Source organism: Budorcas taxicolor, chromosome 21 (assembly GCF_023091745.1).
Source record: "Budorcas taxicolor isolate Tak-1 chromosome 21, Takin1.1, whole genome shotgun sequence".
Classification (NCBI taxonomy): domain Eukaryota; kingdom Metazoa; phylum Chordata; class Mammalia; order Artiodactyla; family Bovidae; genus Budorcas; species Budorcas taxicolor.
The window spans coordinates 46,160,889-46,177,141 of NC_068930.1; the positions used below are offsets into that span (position 1 = coordinate 46,160,889).

A 16,253-nucleotide genomic window follows, 5' to 3' on the forward strand; every position below is an offset into this window, starting at 1 on the left:
TAAAAAAAAATCCACAAGCAACTTAATGGACTTTTTAGGGAACATGTTTTGATATTCTGCATATGAGTTTCTATTCTGGGTTAAAGGCAGATGTTAGCTGCTAAATAATGGAGTCATAGAGTGAATTACCAGTTTTAGGTAGTTAACAATATTCCTTAGAGATCAAGGAATTCAAAACATTCTTTATTATAATTAGTTTTCTAAAAGTTGATATTAAATGTTTATTGTTTTTATGCATTGGTACTATACAGCTACCACAGTACCAGGTGAATACTAATGATATATTTTGATACATTTTTATAATTAAAGATACTAATTTTATTCTGCAACTGTTTCTCATTTAACTAACCTAGGAAGTTCAGTTTCCCAAATCTGCATAATAACAGCAGATTGATATTCACTTATATAATAAAGTAAATGTGTAATTATAATGGCATTATTGAATTATGCTGACAGTATTATAATTTCCTAATTTGTGAATGGGTGGTATGATTTTGTAAGTCACTTATTTGGAATTTGAAACATGTCTCCTAGAGAAACAACCTACAGATGGAAGTTACATTTTAACCAACAGCTCACAAATGTATGCATGCATTCTGAGTCACCTCAGTCGAGTCTGACTCTTTGTGCCCCTGTGAACTGTAGCCCACCTATGGACTGTAGCCCGCCAGGCTCCTGTCCATGGGATTCTCCAGGTAAGAATACTGGAGTTGCCATGTTGCCAGTGGCAGCTGCAGTATTGGAGCTGCCAATACTGGAGGGTTGCCATGCCCACTTCCAAGGGATCTTCCCAGGGATCGAACCTGCATCTCATATGTCTCCCTCATTGGCAGGCGGGTTCTTCACTACTCACAACACCTGGGAAGCCCTGCAAATCAAATGTGTAGTTATCCTAAAAATATATCAGAAACACTGATTACTGATCACAGAAACTCGGCTAGTGCTATAGACTGTTGTATCTCAAACTCTTACGAGAAAAATAATTTAGGGTTCTAACGTAGAGCACATCTGCTCCCTTTAATATGATCGTGGGGCCCAGAGGGCTCTCCCATGAACTGGAACAGGGGCTCTGATGATGAAGAGGTTGGAATTGGGAACAAGGAACTGAAATCAGGGAAAGAGCTCTCACAGCTGTGACCTCCTAGCTGGGTGACACCCCCAGGACTCTTTTGTGTCCTTTACTGACTCTCTTGCTGCCTCTTATTTTCATCTAGGGAGCTGTGTTTCAAATGATTATTTGGTAAAATGGCTCTTCAGAATTTTATCCACATTCAGCTTGTGGTGGTTGTTGTTAGTCACTGAGTCATATCTGACTCTTTGTGACCCTATAGCTTTCCAGGCTCCTCTGTCCATGGGATTTCCTAGGCAAGAATACTAGAGTGGATTGCTATTTCATTCTTCAGGGGATCTTGCCAGCCCAGGGGTTGAACCTACTTGGGAGGTGGATTCTTTTTCTTTTTTTTAATTATTTATTTTAATTGGAGGATAATTACTTTACAATATTGTGATGGTTTTTGCCATATATCAACATGAATCGGCCACAGGTGTACATATGTGCCCCCAATCCTGAATGCCCCTCCCAAACTCCCTCCCTACCCTATCCCTCTGGGCAGGTGGATTCTTTACCACTGAGCCACCTGGAAAACCCGTATTCAGCTATAGGGATGGTTTATACATAGTAATTAAGGTCTCAGATCATGTCACAGAAACCTCTTTAACTTATGTCTCTGAAGTGTGCTTCCTTCAGCCCTAGCCCTTCAAAAATACTTTTCAAGGCCAGACTGAACCTCAGCAACTCTCACTACCTTTACCCCACTTTAATTTTCTCTGTGCACAGCTGTTAGTCCACTGCCGCTCTCACTGTGCCATCTACTCTCTAACAAGGTTTTCCCCATCTTATTCTCCTCTTCTGCGGAGTGTGAGTCTCTGGAGGGCAGAAATGATGTCACTAGCTGACTCATTGGAAAAGACCCTGATGCTGGGAAAGATTGGGGACAGGAGGAAAAGGGGGTGACAGAATGAGATGGTTGGGTGGCATCACTGACTCAATGGACTTGCATTTGAACAAACTCTGGAAGATAGTGAAGGATAGGGAAACCTGGCGTGCTGCAGTTCATGGGGTCACAGAGAGTCAGACACAACAAGCATTGAGCAACAACAATGAACAAGCTGGCTATATAATGGAGACGATTTTACTCTTTTGTTCTATTACTCTGATGGAAATAAAAGCATTCGGGATTCTTTACTATATACTGGCAGTTCATAAATCAAGAGAAAAAACTTTCTGGGTTTCTAAATATTTTCTGTAACATATCTTCCCCTGCTTCCCGCATGACAGCTTCCTATAGTCTAAAGTTGATCTATAGAGTAGACATCAAATTTACTGAAAAACTAACCTTTACGTGCTTATTGAAATATTCATGCATTGTTGTCTATTGAACACTTAGGAAAGAGAGTTGGCTAAGATCTCAAAATATGCTGATAAGAGGCACATGACATATCTGTTACTCTGTACTTTATAATATAAATTGTGGTAGGTTTGTAACACATTCTTCTTCTGCATTATTTACACTGAATGGCATGGTACTGAATGAATAGTTTATGTAAAACACACATACACACATGTTTCGATAACCTTTGCATGGACTTAAAGTGGTTCTCAGAATGCCGAGCAACATAAAAGTCAACTCTTCTACTCCATTTACTGCCTTTTAAATCTCAGCTTTATTTGTGATGGTGTGGTAGAAAGAGTGGTCTAGTGGTTTCCTCTACTTTTTCAATTTAACTCTGAATTTGGCAATAAGGAGTTCATGATCTGAGCCACAGTCAGCTCCCGGTCTTGTTTTTGCTGACTGAATAGAACTTCTCCATCTTTGGCTGCAAAGAATATAATCAACCTGATTTCGGTGTTGACCATCTGGTGATGTCCATGTGTAGAGTCTTCTCTTGTGTTGTTGGAAGAGGGTGTTTGCTATGACCAGTGCCTTCTCTTGGCAAAACTCTATTAGCCTTTGTCCTGCTTCATTCCTTATTCCAAGGCCAAATTTGCCTGTTACTGCAGGTGTCTTTTGACTTCCTACTTTTGCATTCCAGTCCCCTAGAATGAAAAGGACATCTTTTTTGGGTGTTAGTTCTACAAGGTCTTGTAGGTCTTCATAGAACCAACCATTCAACTTCAGCTTCTTCAGCGTTACTGTTTGGGGCATAGACTTGGATTACCGTGATATTGAATGGTTTGCCTTGGAAACGAACAGAGATCATTCTGTCGTTTTTGAGACTGCATCCAAGTACTGCATTTCGGACTCTTTTGTTGACCATGATGGCTACTCCATTTCATCTAAGGGATTCCTGCCCACAGTAGTAGATATAATGGTCATCTGAGTAAAATTCACCCATTCCGGTCCATTTTAGTTCACTGATTCCTAGAATGTCGACATTCACTCTTGCCATCTCCTATTTGACCACTTCCAATTTGCCTTGATTCATGGACCTAACATTCCAGGTTCCTATGCAATATTGCTCTTTACAGCATCGGACCTTGCTTCTATCACCAGTCACATCCACAACTGGGTATTGTTTTTGCTTTGGCTCCATCCCTTCATTCTTTCTGGAGTTGTTTCTCCACTGATCTCCAGTTGCATATTGGAAACCTACCAACCAGAGGAGTTCCTCTTTCAGTATCCTATCATTTTGCCTTTTCATACTATTCATGGGGTTCTCAAGGCAAGAATACTAAAGTGGTTTGTCATTCCCTTCTCCAGTGGACCACATTCTGTCAGACCTCTCCGCCATGACCCTCCCATCTTGGGTAGATATCTGATAGAGCGCCTGATGAACTATGGACGGAGGTTCGTGACATTGTACAGGAGACAGGGATCAAGACCATCCCCATGGAAAAGAAATGCAAAAAAGCAAAATGGCTGTCTGGGGAGGCCTTACAAATAGCTGTGAAAAGAAGAGAAGTGAAAAGCAAAGGAGAAAAGGAAAGATATAAGCATCTGAATTCAGAGTTCCAAAGAATAGCAAGAAGAGATAAGAAAGCCTTCCTCGGCAATCAATGCAAAGAAATAGAGGAAAACAACAGAATGTTAAAGAGTAGAGATCTCTTCAAGAAAATTAAAGATACCAAGGGAAATTTCATGCAAAGATGGGCTCGATAAAGGGCAGAAATGGTATGGACCTAACAGAAGCAGAAGATATTAAGAAGAGGTGGCAAGAATACACAGAAGAACTGTACAAAAAAGATCTTCACGACCCAGATAATCATGAAGATATGATCACTCACCTAGAGCCAGACATCGTGGAATGTGAAGTCAAGTGGGCCTTAGAAAGCATCACTACAAAAAAAGCTAGTGGAAGGGATGGAATTCCAGTTGAGCTATTTCAAATCCTGAAAGATGATGCTGTGAAAGTGCTGTACTCAGTATGCCAGAAATTTGGAAAACTCAGCAGTGGCCACAGGACTGGAAAAGGTCAGTTTTCATTCCAATCCCAAAGAAAGGCAATGCCAAAGAATGCTCAAACTACCACACAATTCCACTCATCTCACATGCTAGTAAAGTAATGCTCAAAACTCTCCAAGCCAGGCTTTAGCAATACGTGAACCATGAACTTCCAGATGTTCAAGCTGGTTTTAGAAAAGGCAGGGGAACCAGAGATCAAATTGCCAACATCTGCTGGATCATGGAAAAAGCAAGAGAGTTCCAGAAAAACATCTATTTCTGCTTTATTGACTATGCCAAAGCCTTTGACTGTGTGGATCACAATAAACTGTGGAAAATTCTGAAAGAGGTGGGAATACCAGACCACCTGACCTACCCCTTGAGAAACCTGTATGCGGGTCAGGAAGCAACGAACTGGACATGGAATAATAGACTGGTTCCAAATAGGAAAAGGAGGATGTCAAGGCTGTATATTGTCACCCTTCTTGTTTAACTTCTATGCAGAGTACATCATGAGAAACGCTGGACTGGAAGAAACACAAGCTGGAATCAAGATTGCCAGGAGAAATATCAATAACCTCAGATATGCAGATGACACCACCCTTATGGCAGAAAGTGAAGAAGAACTAAAAAGCCTCTAAATGATAGTGAAAGAGGAGAGTGAAAATTTGGCTTAAAGCTCAACATTCAGAAAACGAAGATCATGGCATCTGGTCCTATCACTTCATGGGAAATAGTTGGGGAAACAGTGGAAACAGTGTCAGACTTTATTTTTTGGGGCTCCAAAATCACTGCAGATGGTGATTGCAGCCATGAAATTCAAAGACGCTTTACTCCTTGGAAGGAAAGTTATAACCAACCTACATAGCATATTGAAAAGCAGTGACATTACATTGCCTACAAACGTCCGTCTAGTCAAGGCTATGGTTTTTCCTGTGGTCATGTATGGATGTGAGAGTTGGACTGTGAAGAAAGCTGAGTGCCAAAGAATTGATGCCTTTGAACTGTGGTGTTGGAGAAGACTCTTGAGAGTCCCTTGGACTGCAAGGAGATCCAACCAGTCCATTCTAAAAGAAATCAGCTCTGGGTGTTCTTGGAAGGAATGATGGTAAAGCTGAAACTCCAGTACTTTGACCACCTCACGCAAAGAGTTGACTCATTGGAAAAGACTCTGATGCTGGGAGAGATTGGGGGCAGGAGGAGAAAGGGACAACAGAGGATAAGATGGCTGGATGGTATCACTGACTCGATGGACGTTGAGTCTGAGTGAACTCCAGGAATGGGGTCACAAAGAGTCGGACATGACTGAGCAACTGAACAGAACTGAACTGATTATTTCCTGAGAGCTCAAGTTATGTATACTGCTATATAGATTGATATGTTATAAAAGAATTCTATCTGATAAAGAGGCAGATAGTTGAACTAACAAGTCTGCCCTGCTTTTCAACAGTTCTGTTTGCTCACCCATCTGCCACTATCAAGAAGATTATTCTGTTGTGCTTTTTAAAAACTTCTTTGCCTCTTCATCGGTCCTTTTCAGTTGCCTGTTATTATGTGGCAAGATATGTCTATCATATTATTATATCAGTTATTATAGGGAAAAAATTTAGAAATATCTTCCAGGTCATTTTTGCTGGAAGACCTCCAGCAAAGAATAAATCAGAGATCTTATTCCTTGATTGACTGCCACACTGCTTTCAAATGTAATCATGGTATTACCCTTAAATGGAATATTTTTTCCCTAATTTTCATTTGAAATTTGTTTTTCAGAAATTTAGCAATTTGAGGATAGTCATAACTCAGGTTGATTTGAATCAATTTGTTTCTGCAGTTCAAAGAGTAAAATTTCAAATGCCTGTATAAGCTTTTGTGGTCCTAATGGATATCTGGTGGACTCTTTTAGGAGACATCCCCTTACATCTTAACATAAGGGAAGCCTCAGATACAGGCCAGCCGATTGTGTTTTCACAGCCTGAAAGTGATGAGGTAAGTTATATTTATAAATATGTTTTTAAATTTATTTTCACAGGATATATACTTTTTGATATATAGAAAGAAGGTTGGGGAGATCAAGTTTGTCTATTTGGAATGCATGTATTAACCAAAGATTAGTTAACTTATTCAAAGCTTCTTTAAGTTACTATGAGGTAGACATACCAGTGCTGATTCTGAATTACCAACTGAACAGGCACAACTACAAAGAATCATCACCCAACCAGTTTTCTCCTGATGAATATGAACAGTGGAAATTTGTAGAGTTCTTTTCTTGCTAGCTATCAATATCTAACTGCCTGAAGTTATTTTATTTCAGTGTTAGAAGTTCAGCTGATTGTTGAGGGAAGGAAACCAAATATAAGAAAAAATTGAGTTGAATGTAGGAAAACTGTATAAACCTTTAGAGATGGGATTTTCACTGCATTTATTTTAATAAATAAGATTGAGGAGGTGAGGTGGGAAAATTAATAGTGTTTCATTATCTAATATAATTTGGGGTACAGATAGATTTTTCAAAGCCTGCTGAAGCTTACTGCCTTTAAGTGTAAGCTCTTGTCCAGTCACTGAGTTGTGACCAACTCTTTGTGATCCCTGGGACTGCAGTACACCAGGCTTCCCTGTCCTTCACTATCTCTCAGAGTTTGCTCAAATTCATGTCACCGAGTCAGTGATGCTATCTAACCGTCTCATACTCTGCCACCCTCTTCTCCTTTCGCCTTCAATCTTTCCCAACATCAGAGTCTTTTCCAGTGAGTTGGCTCTTTGCATCAGGTGGCCAAAGTATAAGTTTCAGCATCAGTCCTTCCAGTGAATAATCAAGGCTGATTTCCTTTAGGATTGACTGATTTGATCTCCCTGCAGTTCAAGGGGCTCGCAAGAGTCTTCTCCAACACCACAGTTCAAAAGCATTAATTCTTTGGGGCTCTGTGGTCCAACTCTCACATCTATACATGATTACTGGAAAACCCATAGCTTTGACTATGTGGATCTTTGTCAGCAAAGTGATGTCTCTGCTTTTTAATATGCTGTCTAGGTTTTTCATGGCTCTTTTGTTTTATTCTTTTTAAAATAGAAATAAAATCATATGTGTATGATTTTATTATATATAATAATTTTATTATATATACAATATATATAATCATATATAATAAAGTCATATATATCTCTTCTTTCCTAAGTAGCAGTTGCTGTTTATGTTAGAAAGTGAGCCATCATCTGGTGCATCAGTTTTAATGTAATTCTTACACTCCTTTGCCAAACAGCCTCAATCAGTCCTCTTAGCTTTTCTCTTTTTTTTCCATACCAGATAAGTGTGGCTTTATAGTACCATTATTTTGTCCACCCATAACTATTCTCCCTTTCATTCTAGTTTGCTTCCTCTAGTCCTATATGAACTGAAAGACAAAGGAGCCAGACTTTGTTAGAACTGTGAATACAATAAGGGCAAAGCTGACAACTAGAAGTCTTAAGATTGGTCAAGTATATTCATTGTGAACTATCTCTTTCAGGACCCAGAGCTCCTTTCTCTTTCTTAAGTGTCGACAGTTATGGTACAGGTGATTGAGTTGCTGGGATATCATGTCTGAGTAAACGTGCTATTGTATATATCCTTGTTTTTCCTTTCTCTGCCTCTTATTTAGTAATAAATGTTAAATTTCCTTTTCAGTCTTTTCTTTGAAATCTTTCAGATAAGCAAAAAACATAACCTTTTATTGCTTTCACAACTGAAGCATGGCAATCTCATCTACTGTAAGTGTACGTTATGCAGTGAATGAAAAGTTGTATGAAAATTGAGGGTTTTGAAAGTCACATACTTTTAAATGCCTCCTGAGAGCAGCCTATTTAAAGATATGTAGTGGTGAATCCTTTTCAATATGAATAATTGTCTAGTAGTTTATTTCAATTGTGAATGTAGGTTTTAAAATATTTTCCCTCCTGTCCATTATTTTTTTTCTTTGAGATTCTCCAAAAGCAAAAACATTTCAGAAAGTTAAAGGAGTGTAACATAACAGAGAATATATAGCAGCCATCAAAAAGCAATATGATTTAAAACTCTAAACAACAGTGTTTGTAAAGGTTTTTGGTTACATGTTTTTTAAATCTCATTTACACTTACGTAAAATTAGATCTGTTATTTTACTGTTGCTGGCTGACATTTATGGTAATGTGAGCAAGCTACCCCTTTGTGGTTTAGGCTAGACTTAATCTGGTGAAGTCTCCGCTAAAACTAGTGAGAATTTCATGCACCACATTATCAACCTTACGTATGAAGACTTCTGAGCAGTTTTTTAAGATTCAGACATGTCCATAAAAAGAGATTTAAAAAATGGAGCTTTGTATTTATTTTGTTTCCATGGAAGTTATTGTTTCCTACCCTTAGATTGCAGACAGTCATTGTTATTAACCATCTTTCTAACAATAATAGCAGTTATAGTATGTTAGACACTGTCAGGCATCTATATACTTTCAATGCTCACAACAACTTAATACAATGTATAAATAGTTCCCATTTTACAGTTGATAAAACTGAGACTCGTAGAAGCTAAATAATTTTCCCACAGTCACAGAACTGATAGATGCTAAGATGTGATTAAAAAACAATTCTTTTCCTTCCAAATGTTGTCCTCTTTTCATTGTGTCACCTTCTGGTGGTTTAGTCGCTCAGTCGTGTCCAACTCTTGCGACCCCATGGACTGTAGCCCGCCAGGCTCCTCTGTCCATGGGATTTTCCAGGCCGGAATACTGGAGTGGATTGCCTTTTCCTTCTCTAGTCACCTTCTGAGTCCTCTACTAATAGCTAAGATTTCTTCAGTTCCTTCTAAGAAATGAGTACAGTACTTGAGTGCATTAAATACAGTATATTCTCTTAATTTGATTCTCATAACACATTTGTGAGGTATGTTTGATAATCTCCATTTTTCAAATGAAGAAGTAGAGATTCATTCGCAGTAAGGAATCTGTCCAAGATAGTACCCGAAGCTATTTCCATACTCAGCTCTGAAACTGTAGGCGTGCATCCTCTTCCCAAGGCAGTATCTGCTTCCCTTCTCAATTAATTGCAAGCTTGCTTCTGTGTCTGTCGTGTACATTTAGGCTGGCTTTCAGTTCACCTCCTTTTCATATTACAGAGATCTAGAGAAGAGGAGTGGTCCCACCGGTGTGCACAGTGGCAGCCATAATACAGAGGATCTTAACCTGGGTTTGAGAATTCCCCTGAAGTTATATCCAGAATGTATGAGTGTGCATTTTTCTGGGAAATTGAACAAGAGATTTACTAGATTCTCAAAAGGTCTCTGCATGAAAAGCAAAGCATTAATCAGTATTAGCCTGGGATTTCATTACCAAAAATGCTACTTTATTTATTTATTTTTTTTAAGAATGCTACTTTCTAAGTGTGACCTTAGATAAGTTCCCTCATGTCTCTGAACCTTTCTCTCTGTCTGTAAATTGATATCATAATGAGAAGGATTAAATGAGATGATAATGTGAAAATATTTTGAAAAATGCCAAGTAGAATACAGCTATGAGTATTTATATCTTGTGAAATGTCCTGTGAAAGTTGTCATGGTACTAATTGTCTTTCCTCTGCCCTTCATCAAAGGGTTGACCCCATTTATGCCCTTCCCCTTACATAGCTTCAGGTAAATGTCACTCTTTGGTGACATCTAAAAATCAGCATAATTTGAATCATAAGATAAGGATAGAGTTCTCAGCCTCAGCATTAAGATTTTATTAGGACATTAGGAATTCCTAGACATTAGGAAACTGTTGTTGAGTCCTGGAATCAGGATTCTTCTGATGACTTTTATGGTGAATCTTACCTTCTAATAATCCCCTTCCCTTTTTCCCTGTGAACTTAAGTGGAAATCTGCTCTCAGAAGCTGGTCACAGCCATCTCAACAGATTCTGCCATATGCATGGAAGCTTAGTGCCCATTCTACCTGAATGTCTTCATTTAAAGAATGAAGGAAGTGTTTACTTGCAAATGTGATAAACTTCTATAAAAATTAATGGGATGGAATATGTCAGATTATTTGTTAATTGTTAGCCCTTTAGATTGACACTTTTCATTGTTAGCTTTTCGGGGTTTGCTACAGGCAAATTTATTAATAAATAAAAGTTTCATCTTTAGCCTTTTGTCTTCTTTCTAATTCCTCCTTCTTTTGTCTATCTTTATTTAGTCCCTCCTCTCAGCACCAGGTTCCAGGGCTCTCATTCTCTGTCCATAAAATATTCTAAAATTAGGCATTAGGAATTTAACTCTTCCAGTAATATTTAAAAACATAACGATTAATTGAAAGGTGTGGAATGTGTTGAATTTGAGGCATCATTGGAAAAGTTGGGAGGGGCTAAAGTACCAGTTAAAAAGCTCCAACTGGCTACTACCTATTCAACCAAAAGTCAAAACCATCTGCATATGTGTACCATGGGCTTCCCTGGTGCCTCAGACGGTAAAGCATCTGCCTGCAATGTGGGAGACCCAAGTTCCATCCCTGGGTTGGGAAGATCCCCTGGAGAAGGAAATGGCAACCCACTCCAGTACTCTTGCCTGGAAAATCCCATGGACAGAGGAGCCCCGTAGGCTACAGTCCATGGGGTAGCAAAGAGTTGGACACGACTGAGCGACTTCACTTTTTCACTATGTGCACAACTGAGGAACCAAGAGTAATTGAAGCTATAAATATAAGTAGTGTAAAATAGCCAGAGAAAACAATAGAGGAAGGGAGAGAGAGTTGATACAGGATTCAGAACTCTTAAGTTCAATAGCATCTCTTCTGGTTTGTATAATTATAAGTTCATTCAACTATTTCTGCCTTTTACCTCTGGTTGAGTCCAGGACACAGTGAGGAACCTATGATTGACCATTAATTTTGTGGTTTCATTCTTTTTGTCAAGTAAAAGCCTTAATATTGGATGTTAAAAGTTATGCTGTAAGATATACCTGGTAAAGGCTTTAAAAGGTAAGTCGAAGCCCTATTGTCTTATAATGTCTACGTTATAATCTCATAATCCTAATATGAAATAACTGTGTATGGAAAACTAGAACTTCACGTCTTTAAAAACAGACAAAGGGGAAAAGCCCACCTTAAAGCTTGTGCACTTTGGTTGTCATCCAGTTCCTTTTCTTGGTAATGACAGATTAAACCAAAGGAAGGGATTTAATTTCTTAGTCCGCAGGCAGGAAAGTTGTCCAAAAGGATATGTTAGTATGAACTCTTCAGTGAGATTGTAAATTAATTGAGGTCATAATAGTAATAATAGTAGACACGCATTTATTATTTACTTTTTGTATTACAGTACTTCACATACTTTATTCTTACCTAATATGCCCCCAAGCCCTTTGAGGTAGATGCTATTATTATAACCATTTTACAGATAATGGAACCAAGCCTGGAAGGGTTAATTCACTTGCCCAAGGCCAGTGCTAATAAGTAATGGAACTAAGGTTTTAAAGCTTACTTGTCTGACCTTAAGGCCCCAACTCTTTACCAGAGAATGCTTCTGCCTCCCTTTTTTTTTTATCATTACATCCCACAGATTTCCCAAAACTCTGCCTTGCACTAAGAACCAAAAAGTATTTGTTGAATGATACTGCATTGGCTGAAAAAATTAAATCTCAACAGTTTTGTGGAAATTGAAACTGTTAAACTAAGCACGTTCAGTGATTTCTCAGCAAATGGCAATCTAACTGTTACTTTCAGTGTGATATATTGAAAGTTTAAGCTTGGGGATAGTCCATTAAAAAGCAAAGGTTAAATGTAGCAAATTTGATTATTATGGAATCTTTATTTTGTGTAGTGAGATAGGTTTATATCTCTAATTTAATGTAAGTAAGAACTAAGAAATTATAGAATGATGGCCTTAGCTTGCCTTAGTGCACTTTTATTTACATAGTAAAATATTAGACTTAAATACCTAGAAAAGCTACTAGGAGATAAAAGGTGTTAATATTTATAATAATGCATGGGTGGAAATGAGCACTTTGGGCGTGGCGGGGAGCCACACTTTGCAGTGTGTGGAAACTTAGTTCCCCGGCCAGGGATGGAACCTGCGCTGCCTGCAGCGGAAGCACAGAATCTTAACCATCGGACTTCCAGGAAAGTCCTGAAAATCACAGTTTCATTTTAAAAGAACTATTTCTTTATAAAGTATATGTTGTTTCCATTTTTAAGCAAAATCTGTTGTTTCTGGTGACTATAGCAGAGATCGAAACCCTTTTTAGACAGTACATTTTGATTAGAATTACTTGTATTTTGAATCTACTGTTTAATGTGTGATGTGGCTTCCTGGTGGCTCAGTCAGTAGAGTCTGTCTGCAGCGTGGGAGTCCCGGGTTCAATCCCTGGGTTGGAAAGATCCCCCAGAAAAGGAAATGGCGACGCACTCCAGTATTCTTGCCTGGAAAATTCCATGGACAGAGGAGCCCGGTGAGCTACAGTCCGTGGGGTCGCAAAGAGTGGGACACAACTGAGTAACACTTTCGCTTTCTTTGTGGTGTGGTGGGCTTTCCAGGTGGCTCAGTGGTAAAGAATCCACCTGCCAATGCAGGAGTTGCAGGTTCAACCCCTGAGTCAGGAAGATCCCCTGGAGGAGGAAATGGCAACCCACTCCAGTATTCTTGCCTGGAGAATCCCTTGGACAGAAGAGCCTGGTGGGAGTCCATGGGACTGCATAAAGTCAGGCACAACTGAGCAACTGAGCACACAGCCCAGACATGTGATGCGCTAGAGGGAGCTGGGCTTTGGAGTCGGGCAGCTCCAGCTGTGAATGCTCTTTATCCTGCTGACTTTGTGACTGAGCAGACAAGTTCAGTTTCTTCATCCAAGTTGAGCCAATGGTGTTTATTTTACATACTTGAGATTGCGTGATGACTTATACTAGTACTTAGTACAGTATGTTCTCAGTAAAAACATATAAGGTCTTATTCATATTTTGAGAGCTAGTCTTTTATTTCAAAGAAGAATGTAAATGAAATTTTAACACTTTCCTGGTAAAATAAAATATAATTCACCTATTAGGGAACAAACATAGTTTTTTTCTTTTTTTTCTGGGGGTCTAACAGTATTCTGCTTATTGACATGGGTGTTGAGTTACAGAAGTGTGTTGTTTGTACACTTTCATTGCTGTGTGCACTTAGGATCCATGCATGTATTTTTAAAGAAATTTAAATACATATCACCAATGAAAAAGTAGCATTTGAAAGTACATTTACCTGTAATCTTACATTGTCAAGGTAGATCTTTAAAGTATTAAATAAGATTACTCTGTAATTAGTTTCTTTTTAAATTACACTGTTGTTTCCAGATCAAAAATTGACAAATATTAAATATATAACTTATAAAGAAATGGGGTCAAATGTTTATTTATTTTTAAAAGTTAGTAGAAAAGAAGTTAATATAGGTTGAATACGAAATTAAATCAGGTTTTTTGAGGAGACCACAAAAACTTGATAAATACAAACCCAAATATATCAATTATTAATATTAACATAAATAAGCAATTATTCCTTTTAAAGTCAAACATTTCTGATTATAATCATTGGATCTTTTTCAAGAAGTAGAGCCAAAATGTAAGGTGTAAAGTAGTAATGTGAAACATATATATTATATAATTATATATGATATGTTTCAACAATGAAACAAGTAGCCTGGCAATATATATATAGACAATAGACACTTAAATATGTGTTATTGTTGCAATTAGTATAATTTAAAATTTCCTTAATGAACAGTTTTCCAGCATGTTGACTGAAAGATAACAGACATGACTGACTCTTTTCATTCCCAACTCCCAGGGGGAAATGCAAGTAAATTTTTTATTTTAACATATACATGTACCTATTCTTATTCAAATTCTTTACCTATTTAGGTTATTACAGAAATTGAGCAGCATTTCGTGTGCTATATAGTAGGCCCTTGTTTATATGTACATGTATGTATAATGCCTGTGTATCCACAGATACAAACATATACACACACATAAAGGTAGCTGTGTGTGTGTGTATACATATTTTTCTTCTTTCTGATATAATATGTGACAAATATTTAAATTTATGATGTGAGTTACAAACATGGGTTTCTTTTTGTGGCACAAAATTATATATATGTGTATATGTATATAATTATATGAAAAAGTGAAAATGTTAGTTACTCAGTCGTGTCTAACTCTTTGTGACCTCACAGACTGTAGCCCGCCAGGATCCTTTGTCCATGGAATTCTCCAGACAAGAATACTGGAGTGGGCAGTCATTCCCTTCTCCAGGGGATCTTCCTGACCCGGGGATCGAACCTGGGTCTCCTGCATTGCAGGCAGATTCTTTACTGTCTGAGCCACCAGGAAAGCCCGACATAATTATATATATCAAAATAAATCTTTTCCTTTTCAAAATGCTGGTTTCTAATTATGTTGTATCAACTTCGTAATGTAAATACACAGGGGTCTATATTAAACTATTTCCCTAAATGGAGAAAATATTTACTTTTGAGTGTAGTTTTTTAAAAATAATCAAGATGTGTGAAACACGGTAAACATCAAGTCAGGGTAGTTCAGTTCAGTTCAGTCTCTCGGTTGTGTCCAACTATTTGTGACCCCATGAACTGCAGCGTGCCAGGCTTCTTGTCCATCACCAATTCTCAGAGCTTGCTATCCATTGAGTCGGTGATGCCATCCAACCATCTTATCCTTTGTTGTCCTTTTCTCCTCCTGCCTTCAATCTTTCCCAGCATCAGGGTCTTTTCCAATGAGTCAGTTCTTTGTATCAGGTGGCCACAATTGGAGTTTTAGCTTCAGCATCCGTCCTTCCCATGAATATTCAGAACTGATTTCCTTTAGAATTGATAGGGTAAAGTCAGGGTAAAGAAGCCTCAAACAGTTCTTTTACCATCCAGAGTCAAGGAACTGGTCTGCCTGCGTTCAAAGCCCAGCTTATCTCACACTAGCTGTGATGCTGTGGACAATACTCTTCATCTTTCTGAGTCTTGGTTTTCTTGTTTATAGAGTGGGAATAATGACAGAATTTATCCCTTACGATAACTGTGAGGATAAAATGAAATAATACTTGGCTGTTATTAAGTACTCAAGTAAATTTTAACTATTACCATTACATCAAGTGGTGCTGGTTGTAGCGGAAGTAGAATTAGTATCTACACAACTCTTAAGTATATAAATGTATAAATTAACAGTTTTAGAAAATCGTACTATTGTCTTACAGTTACTTTTTATAGGTAAGGTAGAAGAAGTAAGTAGTATTTGCATTTTAATTGTTTAAAACTTTGAAATACAAATGCGCTGACCATTGTTCTAACTGGACTGTGCAGGCTTTAGGTCAATGTGGCCCACTTGATGCTTGGGAGCTGCTTTTTGTGTTAGGTTATACGGGGTTCGTAGAGATGGACAATGTAACAACTGATTCTAGGAATTCTTGCATGGTGCTTAAATCTCACCAGATGGAGGAGCCTGTAAGTGCTTGGTGCTGGTATCAGACACCATTCTCAAAGAGAATGATGAAAATGCTTTCCGAAGATTAACCTAGGACGGTGCAGTTCAGTTCAGTTGCTCAGTCGTGTCCGACTCTTTGCGACCCCATGAATCACAGCACGCCAGGCCTCCCTGTCCATCACCATCACCCGGAGTTCACTCACACTCACGTCCATCGAGTCCGCGATGCCATCCAGCCGTCTCATCCTCTGTCGTCCCCTTCTCCTCCTGCCCCCAATCCCTCCCAGCATCAGAGTCTTTTCCAATGAGTCAACTCTTCACATGAGGTGGCCAGAGTACTGGAGCTTCAGCTTTAGCATCATTCCTTCCAAAGAAATCC

The 16,253-nt window shown here is 38.4% G+C and overlaps 1 protein-coding gene across 1 annotated transcript in view; it reads left to right on the forward strand.

Annotated features, from left to right (window-relative positions):
- Positions 1 to 16,253, forward strand: part of NUBPL (NUBP iron-sulfur cluster assembly factor, mitochondrial) — a 227,004-nt gene that overhangs the window by 209,040 nt on the left and 1,711 nt on the right. Inside the window, exon 10 of the mRNA XM_052659947.1 lies at positions 6,346 to 6,428. Coding sequence (XP_052515907.1) covers positions 6,346 to 6,428 — 83 coding nt within the window. The remainder of the gene's footprint in view (positions 1 to 6,345; positions 6,429 to 16,253) is intronic.